At 31.9% G+C, this 14,323-nt stretch overlaps 1 protein-coding gene across 7 annotated transcripts in view; it reads right to left on the bottom strand.

Annotated features, from left to right (window-relative positions):
- ITGB3BP (integrin subunit beta 3 binding protein) overlaps window positions 1-14,323 on the bottom strand; it is a 53,091-nt gene that overhangs the window by 32,814 nt on the left and 5,954 nt on the right. For all 7 annotated transcript variants that reach the window (XM_039888162.1, XM_039888163.1, XM_039888158.1 and 4 more), the window contains exons 2-3: window positions 12,132-12,174; window positions 1,410-1,545 (exon numbers count right to left, since the gene is read on the bottom strand). In XM_039888162.1, the coding sequence (XP_039744096.1) occupies window positions 1,410-1,545; window positions 12,132-12,174 (179 nt within the window). The remainder of the gene's footprint in view (window positions 1-1,409; window positions 1,546-12,131; window positions 12,175-14,323) is intronic.

Here is a 14,323-nt window from a genome sequence, read left to right on the forward strand (position 1 = left end):
TAAAATATATATATATATATACACACACACATATATATGAGTATATAAAATACACATGTATAATTTAATGAATAATTACAGTGAACCAGTGTAACCATAATATAGGTTAAGAAATAGAATATTACCAGCTCCCCAGGAACCTTGCTATATGACTTTTTAAAAAAGAGCTAACTTAGTATTATAATCTGTGATAATTATCCACTTAAATGTCGACTGGAATCATGTGACCAATCTTTTTATGGGCAAAAGGAATGTTCCCTTAAGTCCATATTTAATTTCAATGTGGAAACTGAGTACATATCTACTTAAAATCTATTCACATTTTAGTATAGAAATGTGCCATCTCTAAGGCACTAATTTTGAATTTTTAATAAAAGATATATCAAGTGTATAAAAAACAATGACAGAACTTGAAGAAAATGTATACATCTTCATACATTTTTGTGAAAGCAATCTAATAGTGACAACTTGAAGATAAAAAACATTTGATTAGAGTAAAATAAGTCATTCAAAAGTTTGAGATCTCATTATGGGTTTCATTACAATAAATTAAGTAAAATGAGAAGACTTCTTTGTTTCTGTGTAGCTTCAAGTATATGCTTAGCACTCAAATGTGAAACAATAAAATATGAATTAGGCTAATCACAGCATATCTAAAATATAGTTTATTAAATTGAGTCTACTTAAAATTTTACATTACAGAAACTTAACATGTCACTGATTCATAAACTTTTCCAACATTAAAAAATTAAATCTATGAAATCCAGATTTCTATATCTTTTAAATAAATAGTTCAGTAATAAACAACCAGAGAACAAGAAATACGTATGATCAAATTTAAACTAACAATGTTTTAAAATAATTTCATTTTAAAATTAGGTTAATCTCTTTTGGAAAGTTCTACAAACCTTGTGCAAATGCATTTAAAATAGTAAAGGAAAAAAGGGAATGAAATATAATAAATAAAAGTAGTCATATAAAGATACACAAAGTGTGGATAAAACTAAATGCACAACATGTATAAAATAACATTTAGAAGTATCAATCTTAAACTGTAGTGCAGTTGTACCTGAATTATGTGCCCTTTAATTTATGTATATGATGGATAGCTTGTTACGAGGCGTATCTGTAACCATTATAATTGATAGTAGCTGAAGGCAGTCAGGCCATAATTTCTATTTAATGGATAGGACAGTGAGAGAACAAAGTCTGTAGGAGCATTTTAAAATAAGTCCCTAAAAAGTTTACATTTACGTCCAAAGTAATACCTATAATCTAGCCATTTCTCTGAAGTCTTTAAGAAGAAAAAAATCAGCTGCAGCAGGATCCATATATTAGTAAATTACAATTTTGATTTAACCAAGAACTAGAAAAATATTACAGTAAATGAAAAAGAAGGCTCGACTAACCATTTGATGGTCCATTTTTGTACTCTTGTACTTTAGAGCTTGTGGGAGATGCAAATGGGCTCATTCGACAGGTTCCAGTTGTTGGAGAATAATTTGTAATACTTCTCTTCCTTGTAATTTCTGAAGGATCAAATGACTGGAAATAAATATTAATTTGGGACAAAATTACTTGTTTAGTTAAATATCTTTGAAAATGCCTTTGAAAACTCACAAAATTCAACCAATACTCTTTTCCTTTTCCTCTCTTTCAGATTTTAAATCTACTCAATTATCACCTTCAAAGTGAACATTATTTTTTTAAAGTTATATACATATTTCAGGTCACCACACTAATTAGGGCATCTCAATTTGATATTTAGGACATTTTAACATTAAAGGGTTACTACCTTATGAGATGGTATTTCCTAAAAACTTAGAGATGGCTGACTCTCCCAATTACATCCTGACTTTTGCTGTTGGCTGAACCTGAATTATGGGGCTAGGCCAGAGAAACTCTCAAAAAATGTCTCTTATTAAAACCCACGAGAAAATCTTAGGAAGTATTAGTATTGTCCTAAACCTTCCGAAGTTGCTCTGTCAGTGTCTTGTCTTACTGATAACCAAAATAATGTTCAAACAATTGAGTATGGAATTTAAAATCTTTAAGAGTTTGGCCTATCCTACAGAAATCCTCTCTGCAACTTCCTCCTCTGTGTTCCCATAGACCTTGTGCATACCTCCTATTGGAGTTGCCAATTTTTTTTACATTTTTCTCTGTCTCATTAGAACTTAAGTTCCTGAAAACAAATATTTCTTCATCTTTGTACCATAGAACTCAAAAATGTGATAAATGACCAAAACAATAATTCATAAAGATCTATGCACCCCAATATTCATGGCAGCACAATTTACAATAGCCAACATATGGAAGCAACCTAAATGCCCATCAACAGATGATTGAATAAAAAAATTATGGTTCATATGTACAATGGACTATTACTCAGCCATTAAAAAAAAAAATTAAATCCTACCATTTACAATGACATGGATGGACCTAGAGGTTCCTATGCTGAGTGAAATAAGTCAGACAGAGAAAGATAAATACCATATGATTTCACTTATATGCAGAATCTAAGGAACAAAGAGAACAAACTAATCAAAAACAGACTCACAAATATAGTGGACGATTTGGTGATGGACAGAGGGGAGAGGGGTCAGGGGGCTGGGAGAATGGAGTGAAGTACAAATTAGTAGCTGATGGATGGTCACGGGGATGGGGAGCACGGCATAGGGAATGCAGTTAGCATTAATATGAGGGCTAGGTGGAGGGCCAGGGGAGGGAGGGAGCAAATGCGGGGATTGTTTTATGAACTATATAGATGTCTAACCAAGGTACTGTATACTTGAAACTAATTTAAATAAATACATTTATTTTAAAAAATGTGATAAATAAATGACTTAAAAGGAACAGTCCAATAAACTTGGCCAAGTCACTCTAAACAGAATATATTCATTTGTCCATGAGTGCATTCATCCAATATTAAATGACACCTGTAATCCCAGTCACTAGGCTATATGCATCTGGGCCTCAGCTCTCTCTTTCTCTTAGTTCTCCAGAATCTAGTCTTTCTTTGGTTTAGGTCCTCATTCATAATCCACTTCTTCCAAACACCCAATTATCATACTATTAATTCTTTGCTCTTCTGAATTCCCTTTAAACTTTTTTTCTATAATGCTTATGAATCTCCCAGGATTTGCTAACTAATGTGTACAAATAGAACAAATTGTTCGGGACTCATTGAGAGCAGAGAAGAGGTCTTAAGGGAAGATGTGTGCTAAAAAAATTAAGAGGAGATGGAAAATCAAAGTGGGCTGCAGTGATCTCACAGAATGATTCTTGTGAGGGGGAGAAGTGAGGCTTAGGTATGTGAAAGTAAAAGGCATGAAAAACCTGAAATCTAGACATCATATGGTGGATTTAGGGGATAAACGAAAGGTCTGAAGATTCAGGATATGTTGACAATATTGTAGAACTGAATTTTAGCTTGGTAGCTGTCTTGCAATAGTTATGTAATTCTCCATTGTCAACTATTCTTTATTTTTAAGACACCATGGCAGAAATAGTGGCTGTGTCAAATTTTTCAATAATTTTGGTAAATCTATGGCATCAATTTTTTTTTATAGTTAAGACTTTTTAAAAATGATAAATACTTCTTTGTATTAAAGGAACAAAAAGCATTCCATTCTTTATGGACCCACGGTAGCCCCAAATATAACCAATATCTTTAAAAAAAAATCAAACTATAATATCAAGTTACAACTCTAAAGCAATCTTTTTTGTAGGGTGAATGAGTTTTAAGTCTCTTTATCAGGTGGTTATTATTACCTCTCCATCTTGAGTTTTCACCTGTTTATATGTATTCAGTCATAAACTATGACATTTAACCAATCCAACCCTACTTTTCCAAGAATTTATTGCCCAAAACTATTTCACTGTGTATGTACAAGAAATGAAAGTCACTACTCTAATGTACATTTATGTCAATCTGTTTTCCTATTCTCACCAAAAAATTATTTTTTCCAATTGCCAAATATCTAAACATTGTAACTGTAGATCATACATTTCTCCTTGAGAACAATTTTCTAGCTTTCATAAAATAAGTCTTTGTGTGCGTGTGTCTGTGTGTGCGTGTGTGTACATTTTTCTCTTCCCTCACCTTAAAAATAGTTAGGCTTCTCTTTTGCTTTCTTGTTTTTGGTCATCTGTGTTGGTTAAAAGAAAAATGTTTGTCTACAATTACTATACTTAGAGGGAAAAAGAAAATCTACCTTTTCCTACTAACCCACTAAATGACCTTCAGTAAATACCATTTTTATATAACTGCCTACTGATATACACGAAGCATAATCTTACATCTCTAAGTTTTCTCCTCTCAAAGTTTTATCAAGATCCTCTAACTTTTAAACTTTGAAGATGCTTGAAAGTGACCCTAGATTTCATCTAAGAATTTCCATTCTACCATCCGCAAAACATTTAAGGTCTTGAGCACTGATGAGTCTCCCACAACAGAAGAGTTTAGAGGACTTGGATTTAAGAGAAGACTGAACTATTAGCTGAGAAGCCTGGCATTCTTTTCACTCAGCAATGATAAGTGCTACCTACCAGATACTTTAGAAAAAGAAGAAGAAAAAGTGAAAAAAGATCTGAGTAGAGAAGGCAAAGAATTCAGGATGTAAACAAAATGTAAGAAAATAGATACCAGATAAGTCACAACTACTTTAATAATTTACAACTGCTTATAATATTTACTGACTCCTTAGAGATATTTAATACCATCGCTAAAAAAAAATTCTATAATTAGTCCAAATGCCATTATACTTTTTGTAACAAGGTCAAACTTTGCACATTCATGACATAAGGTTAGGGCATTGATTTTTCTACCTAAAAAAAAAAGAAAGAAAGAAATGAATGCTCTCTCCATAATTTCAAATATATATGATGTTCTCCTTCAATATCTTTCACAAATTGTAGCTTGCTTCATCACCTTGTTTAAAGCATATTCTACCAAAAAGATGCCTGAAATTTATTTTTACCTATTATAAACAGTCTAAAAAGTACTAAGGGTTCTTTCAGTAACAAATATGGGATATAAAGGATCTGTTATTATTATGAACTACCAGCCTATGCTATCACTGAAATATTTAAAATACAGGTACTATAGTACTGCACTGTATTTGGACAACCAGAAACAAAAGAAAAGTTAGGGCAGCAAAAGGGAGATAATTCTTTATAAATTTATACTGGCTAATTAGGTTATTGGAACATCTCACCTAAGATATTATTATGCATTACTGGTACTAATTATGGAATTTACATGAGAAGACTAAATATTAGCTGTCTCAGAAACTTTTCACAACTTGGGCCTAGAGTTCCTAGAAGAGTCCTAGATATCTACTAACTTCTGATCAGTTGCCACAATTATCATCCTTAATAGTTCTAGTAATCCTGGAGTTTTGCTGTTATTTTTAATGGTAATTATGGAGAATAAAAGTATTTTGCACTTACTTCAGTGATGTTATAGGGAGAGCAGGGAAAGAATACAGCCAATATATTAGATCTGTGGTGACAGAAATGTTCAATTTCTTAACTGTGTATTTAATATACAGGGGAATGCATCTATTAAAATTCACTGAATTGTACACTAACAATCTGTGAATTTCACAATAAATTTTACTTTGATAAAAAAATTTTAACAAGTAATTTTTTTAATTGGCTAAAAAGTTGATACACTAGTGTTTTTATTTGAGCTTATTATTGTTCCATAATTTTAAGATATTAAAGTATTAATCTGAATATTAAAGATATTACTATTTCATTATTCTCTCACACTAATCTTTAAGAAGTTTTTAATATTTTCAGGGCTGTTTCCTATCATGCCTTCATATGTCCTCATATTTTTCAGAATATAAAGTGAATTCAATCTCAAATATATTTTTGTCTATTTATGACTTACATACAATAAAATGCACATATCTTAAGTGTTCAACTTGATGCATTCTGACAATTGTATTCACTGATGCAACTACCACCCGAGGTATAGAACATTTCAATCAACCTAGAAGGTTCTCTTGTAGTCCCACTCAAATTCCAGTCCAGAGAAAATCACTTTCTAATTTCTATAACCACAGATAGTTTTGCCTATTCTTGAACTTTATAGAAATTAAGTACATAACTTTTGTGTTTGGCTTCTTTTGTTCTACATGTTTCTGAGATCCTCTGCGTTGTTGTGTGTGGTAGTAATGTTTTGTTTTGTTTTTTTAACTGTTGAGTAGTATTCCTCTGCATAAATATAGCAGAATTTGTTTTCCTTCTCTCCTACTGAAGGACATTTAGGGTATTTCCAGTTTGAAAATTATTCACTTATTATAAATTAAGTTCATTTATTATGATTTACTTATTACAAATTAAATTGCTAAGAACATTCTTATACATGTATTTTCGTGGATATAATATTTTATTTCTTTGGGAAACCTTGGAACAAAATTGCTAGGTTACAGGATAGATATCTATAAGTATCTATATAGATACAGATATTTATTTTCTGTATATAAAATAAAAGCTAAACAGTTCTCTAAAGTGTTTATATCATTTTAAATTCCCATCAATAAATCAGAGTCTCAGCAGCTCCACAACCTCACCAATCTTTAGTGTTGTTTTAGTTATTCTAGTGTTTTCTTTTTTTTCAAAAAAAACACAAAAAACAAAAACCATCTGTTTTGTCATTATTTAGCTATTCTAGTGGGTGGGAATGGTATCCCTTTGTGGTTTTAAGTTGTTATTTCCAATGATTAATGATGTTGAATACTTTTCATGTGATATTTATCCATTTAAATATTTTTTTGTGAAGTGTTTGTTCAAGTTTTTATACACTTTTCTTGCACTGTCTTTTTTATTGTTTATTTATATAGTCTAGATGCAAGTCTTTTATCAGATACATGCATGAAAAATATTTTATTCTTAATCCATGGCTTGCCCAATTGTTTTCTTAATGTTCTCTTTTGATAAACAGGAATTTCTAATTTTGATAAAATCTAATGTATCAACTATTTTTCCTCTGGTTAGTATTTTTGTGTTGTATGAAATTTTGCCTACTCTAAGGTCTGCAAGATATGTTTCTTTCCAGAAGCTTTATGTGTTTGGCTTTTACCTTATAGCTATGATATTACAAGAAATGGAAAATCAGAATACATTAGTAGCAAAGAAAGAGACTGCATTAATAGTAAAAAAAAATTTTTAATAAAGAAAAGTCAGGACCAGAGGCTTCACTGGTGAGTTCTACCAATGTTTAAAGAAGTGTCAACAATCTTTCTAAAACTCTCTTAAAAAATAGGTAACACTTCTTAATTCATTACAGAAGGCCAACATTACTCTGATACCAGAACTAGATAAATAAATCACAAAAAAAGAAAACTACAGACCAATATCCATGATGGATATATATGCAAAAATCTTCAACACACTGGCAAACCAAAACCAGAGGCAAATAAAAAGGATTATACATTATGACCAAGCAAGACTAATCTTGTGAATGCAAGGTTGGTTCAACATAGAAAAACCAATCAATGTAATACATCATATTAACAGAATAAAGGAAAAAACCCATACAGTCATCTCAGTAGATGCAGAAAAAGCATTTGACGAAAATCCAACATCCTTTCATGATAAAAATACTCAACAAACTAGGAATGGAAAGGAACATTCGCAACCCGATAAAAGACATCTTGGAAAAATCCACAGCTAACATCATATTTAATAGTAAAAGAATGGATGCTTTTCCTCCAAGATCAGGAACAAGACGACATTTGTTCTTGCCACTTCTACTCAACAGTGTTCTTGAGGTTCTAGTCAGGGCAATAAGTAAGAGAAAAAAATAAAATGCATCTGATTGGAAACAAAACTACCTATATTTGCAAGTGACATTATCCAATGTTTAGAATGTCCTAAATAATCTATGAAAAAAATTAGAGCTGATACACAAATTTGGCAAAATTGCAGAACATATGATCAATATACAAAAATCAGCTGTATTTCAATACACTGGCAATGACCAATCTAAAATGAAATTATATAAACATTCACATTAGCATCAAAAAGAATACTTAGTAATAAATTTAACTCAAAGAGCATAAGACTTGTATACTCAAAGCTACAAAACTGTTGAAAAACATGAAAGAAAATAAATAGAAATATATTCTGTTTTCACAGTTTGGAGGAATTACTAATGTTAAAACAGCAAATTCCCCAAACTAATCTGCAGATTTAGTATAATACCTATGAAAATTCCAAATGCCTGTTTTTCAGAAATTGACAAAGTAATCCTAAAATTCATATGGAATTGCAAAGGACACAGAATAGCAAAAGCAATCTTGGAAAAAAAAGACAAAGTTGGAGGACTCACACTTCCTGATTTCAAATTTACAGTAATTAAAACATTTTGTTTACTTAGAAAACTTACAGTAATCAGATATAATGTGGTAGTGGCATAAGGGCAGGCACATAGATGAATGGAATTGATCTGAGAGTCCAGAAATAAGTCCATACATTTCTAGTTGATTGTTAACAAGGGTGCCAATGTCTGTTCTTTTCAAAAAAGAAATTACAAGAAAAAGAGTGAGATTTTAAAAGATTTAAAAAGCCTTAAGATATATAAGAACCATTACAATCTGTAAACCTTGTTTGGATCCTATAATAAGCCAACAATCAAAAGCTATTTTGTAAGAACCATGTAAAGAGGAATATAAACTGGGTGAAAAATATTATTAAGAAATTACTGTTAATTTTGTAAGGTATGATGACATTGCAGTTAGGAAAGAAGTCATTACCTATTAGAAATGCATACTAAAGAATATTCTGATGAAATGACATGTCTGGGACTTGTAAAATATTTCATGAAAAAATATATAGACTCAAACACATATACACACATGTACAGACAGTCATGTGCTAGTTAATGACAGGGATGTGTTCTGAGAAATGTGTCGTTAGGCGATTTTTGCCTTTGTGCAAACATCAGTGTACTTATATAAAACTAGATGGTATATCCTACTACATACCTAGGCAATATGGTATAGTCTATCGGTCCCAGGCTATAAGCCTGTACAGCATGTTACTGTACAAAACAAGAATGAAAGTAAATCACGTGCAAGAAAAAAATGATGCAATCAAGAGATGAGGTAAACATGAAATGTATGAGGCCGCTGCTGGCATAACACGGTATACTCTTATAGCAAACTTTTTTTATAATAAGTAGAAGAGTATACTCTAAAATAAAATACCAATAAAAGTTTAGCAAATACATATACCAGTAACATAGTCGTTTAATGTACTGTACATAATTGTATGTGCTATTCTTTTATAAGACTGGCAGCATAGCAGGTTTGTTTACACCACCATCATGACGAACAAGTGAGTAATGTATTGCACTGTGATGGTATGACGGCTACATCACTAGGTAATAGGAATATTTCAGCTCCATTATAACTTAAAGGAATCACCGTTGTATATGAGGTCCATTGTTGACAGAAATGTCATTATGTGGTGCATGACTGTATATCCATATACAAATGTGTATACATAAATAAATGAAACAAAATTAGCAAAATGTTAATAATTGTTGAAGCCGGATCATAGCAATATGAGGGTTCATTATATTATTTTCTCTATTTTTCTCTATTTTTCTCTACGTTTGAAAATTTCCATTGTAAAAAGGAAGGAAGAAGGAAGGGTAGGAGAGGGAGGCAGAGAAGAAAGGAACAGATTTGGGCCAGATCAGTAAGTCGACTTGCAGAATGTGAGCTATAAAATCTCCTAATGGCAGGAGCCTTGTCTCTAAGAGATAAAACAAGCTTAGGCCATGGGAATAATCAGCAAACCTCCCCCCAAAAACTGAACTGCTATTCCTTCTAGTAGCATGCCTACTGAGTTTGCCTGAGTAGGAAGTATGCTCCTTCCCTTCCCATTTGTAGCATTTGCTGCTTCTATTCCTTCTCTGAGGTGGCCTGAGAGATTGGGTCAAGCAGGCTAGATCTATGACCAGGCAGTCAGTTGTCCTGATAAATTCATCTGAGCTGCTATCGGTGGCAGTCTGTAATAAATAACTCATCTATGCTTCTAAAAATTCATCGAGAAACAGTGGTTGGAGAGCAATAATTTGAGCAGCCCAAATACTTTAGGTGATGATAAACTGAAACCTTCATCACTCCCCACTACCCCCCAACAATTTGGAAGGTTCAGGAAGAAGTGGAACTTGCGGTGTACAGTCTATGTATTAAAGGAAGGTCACAGGATTATCCATCTCTCTGCTTCCCCCATTAGGAGAATCATAAAGAAAATGACTTTTTCAGACTTGCCCCAACATCATAGAGCATTAATCTCCAAGATCTGTAGCTGTTTTGGGAACCCTGAGATATGGGAGTTCCCAACATCTCTGAGAGAGGAAATAGCAGTAGATTAGGATGAACAAGCTTCACTTCAACTAATTGGCACATGTGTCATCTCCTTTCCTTGAACACCAAAATCTTTCTTCAACTTCATGTTGGTAAGGCAAAATGACCACAGAGTTCCTACGAGTTCCTCTGTAGCTTCATAGTAATTACATATTCAGAATTATAGCTTTGAATGTCTAATTTTCCTTTGCATGGGCTAAGGCAGCCTCAATGGGATAACTGGCACGTGAGTAGATCTTGGGAACCTGGCTGCTTCAGGGCTAAGTTACTGGGGTGGATGGAAGCATACATGTAGCTGAGGAGAGAAGCTTAGACTTAGCACCAGGGCAAAAGCTGTCAGATTGAAGATGTGAATATAGAGCTGCAAACAAATGATGAGGCAGAGGACAAAAGCTGAAAATACCAGAAATAGATTTGTAAATAGGAGATGGTGAAGGCCCAGGCTAGGCGGCCAAGAACTGGTGTTTAGCAGGTGGTGGCCATGTGGTACCAAGCTAAGTCAATTGGTTTAAAGGTACAGAATTGGGCCAAACATAACAATGTATTTTTCTAATACAGGATATTAGCTGTGGCACTGGCTAGTTTGATACAGCCTAATCTGGGGGAAAAAAAATGGATAGAGAGCCTGCCATGACGACAATTGTACTTCACGAAGAGGATGAATTTCAAAATGGCTATTCTTTTCCATTCAAATAATGTTACCATTTCCCAAAGAACAGTTTGGGGACAGGAAAGAACAGTATTTCATTTCAAGCTGGACTACTCATCTACCAAAATACCATTCTGACCAAAGAAACAGATGCAGAATTGCAGTCACAGCTGCATTCTGTACAGAGCAAGTTGGATAATGGTACTCTAAATTGCTAATTACACCGCTAATGATTTTTTTAGTAGCACTGCAGTATTTTGCCACCTTTGTTTAAATTTTTTTAAAAAGCACCTAGGAAGTTTTTAAAATGGTAAACTATTAAATACCAGTGAGTCTTCCAAAAAAGAATTTCGTATAAAACCATTTCTTGAAATGGCATTCTCACATGGGATTTTGTAACAGCCTATTTATTGACTAGCTATTTGTTTTTATTTACTTTCTCATCAATTTATCTGCACTTAAGATTACTGAGGCCATAAGTATTTCAGTATTAGTGTTTGTATCTAAATTCATATTGGTATGAAAAGGTAATAAACTAACATATGTCATGAAATGCTGGCACTGGGAATGTGCTATGACTACATTTACAAAAAGTAATAGCAACAGTACAATTTTATTTTTATTGTGACAACCATGGTGAAATTTATTACAGTGTTAGTATTTTATTGTTTAATCATGCCAGCATAGCTGAAGGAGGTAATTACATTTTTGATATAAAAATGCTGTGAATGTTTTTATTTCAATTTAGCAGATTATAGAATGAAATTAAAGCACTGCCATTGTTCTATATTGTTTCTTACGCATTTAAGTGGTAGAATATTTGTTTCTACAAATAGTGAATTAATTTCTACTAAATTATTTCATTAAGGTTTCTAAATAACTTGCCTCTTAAATGAAAACCTCAAGCTAGCCAGGAACTTCATACATAATATATGCAAAAATACATTAGATGCAGAAAATGGTATACCAATTACAATTATGTCATAATGGTTTTGATAGTTTTTATAGTTAGTAAAAAAAAAAAAAAGTAAATTAGCTGTTAAAAAATTAAGAACACAATTTCATAATTACATACCAGTAATACTTACATTTGCTCCTAACAGACCATCCAACTTCAGTGATCTTTTAACACTGAAAACAAAGTGTTTAAAGAAAATTTAGATTTAATGTTTTAACTAGCCAAATATTTAAGAGTAATATATATTTGAAGACTCTAAGTTACTTTCACCAAGTAGAATATGATATGAAGAAAGCAATTTTCACCATGATGAAACTTTTTTTTTAAATAGCATATTTCAAGATGGAATCATAATTAAATATTTAAATGGTTATTTTTATGCATATGTGGTTTTATATATGTACTATCATACAATTCAGTAATTAATCATATTATAAAATAATCTTAGTAAAAAATTACTGTTTTAAGATACCGCTAATAATAAATTATACATAAGAACAATTTACATACTTTCAATGGAAATGTTGAAAGTATATTATTTGCACAAATACACTAGATATTAAAATAAAGGTATGAGCAAGGTGAAAAAAGTTTTGCACATTATTCTAGCTTTAAACATGATTCAGTGCTACCAGACTATGACTTAACTGAGGAACAGATGCTCTATGTCTTTATAAGTCCCCAATCCATATGAAACTATTTTTTGTCTCCTTCACTAAACTGATTCAGGAACATGCCAGGCTCTCTCTGTGCAAAATCTGTTCTGCTAAACTGGATGCCCAGCTGTTGGTGACAATGCTTAGAAAGGGAAGCTGAATATTTATAATACTTTATTTCATAGAGCTGTCTTCTAAAGAGCAGCCATCAACATTTTATTGAATGCAGACTAAATGCTCAAAGGAGAAAAAGGTCAATATAAATTAAAACTAGTTTTCCCAGTGACAAATACAGCATTAAAAGTACTTCCTTGATTCCTGTAAAATAGAAATTATTATTTAAAATATTAGAGAATTGAAGCATTAGGAGAAATAGATTGTATTATAAAAGTTGCAGTATAGAAAAGAAACAAAATAGCTTATACAACCTAGAAATGACTATTCATAAATGACTTTCAAACAAGTGACAGGAGCGAGAAAAAATAGATGGGCAATTTACAAAAATTACTGAGCAGTAAACATTAAATACAAAAATTTTATCTAAAAAGGGTTCACTTAATTTTGCTATTATATCTGCATTAGCCTATCACATTATTTCTTAAGATAAATTAAAATGGTTTAAAGAATTATATCTTTTAGAAGTCTACTTGAAATCAATTTAATGTGAATTCTCAATGAAGTAACGAGAGAGATATAAACAAATAAAAAGGACAGATAATCCAAAAAAAGTATTTATATTTAGCTTCGGAATATATATAACCCTATTCAGGTGTGTGAGATGTTCTGGCAGTTTATAAAACTTCAAAAGTAAATATCAAAAACTAAAAGTATGCAGTATGGCATTTTTTTATCTTTTGTTTTCAAATGCTGTTAAGATGCAATACCATCTTTTAGAAGGAAACAAGCCTCATCCTGTTAACTGTTCAAAATGTTCAAAACATTTCTGCTTTATTATTGATGGCTAATTCCCTACAGAAAGAAACTAAATGTTTGGATTTAAAAGTTTCCAGTTTAGGTCCTAGGTTGATCTAAGCAGTCCAAGGAAATATGTAAAAGTAAACAAGAAAGTGAGCAGAGTTAGACTGTTTACTCCCAGTTGAACAGTTTAGTGAGAATCTAAAAACATGATTTATTATGGGAAATGTGATTTTCATATAATTAAGGCATCTAATAACCAAAAGCTGATAGTATTTACAAGACTCACAAGAAATTTAATAAGCAAGAGTAGGAGAAACATAAATCATTTCATTCAGCCAATAGGGACCAGGTGATGTGAGTTGTCTACTGTCACATAGCTTGAGTGAGAGAAACTCAGATCTCAGATCCTATGCATAATAAATCTTTGTTGAACTGAGGGGGAAAAGCTAAAGAAGAGGTAATGAAGAATGAATCTACTTTTTGGCATAACTACTTTAGAGGAATTTATGACCATCTATTCTTACTATTCTATTAGAATGGATCCTATCGTCAAGATATCTATTATTAAATTAAGTACCTAGTATATACTTTTACCATCCCCCCTTTTTTACCTGCTCTTTCACCCAGCTACAACTGTAATACAAGTATGAGATTATGTCAAACAGATTAGGATGATGTTAACAGGAACAGAGAAGAAGAGATGGATGAAACATATACTATAAAGAACAGGCAAAACTCGATTAGACAT

The sequence above is a fragment of the Pteropus medius genome, unplaced genomic scaffold, assembly GCF_902729225.1.
Source record: "Pteropus medius unplaced genomic scaffold, Ma_sr-lr_union100, whole genome shotgun sequence".
Lineage (NCBI taxonomy): Eukaryota > Metazoa > Chordata > Mammalia > Chiroptera > Pteropodidae > Pteropus > Pteropus medius.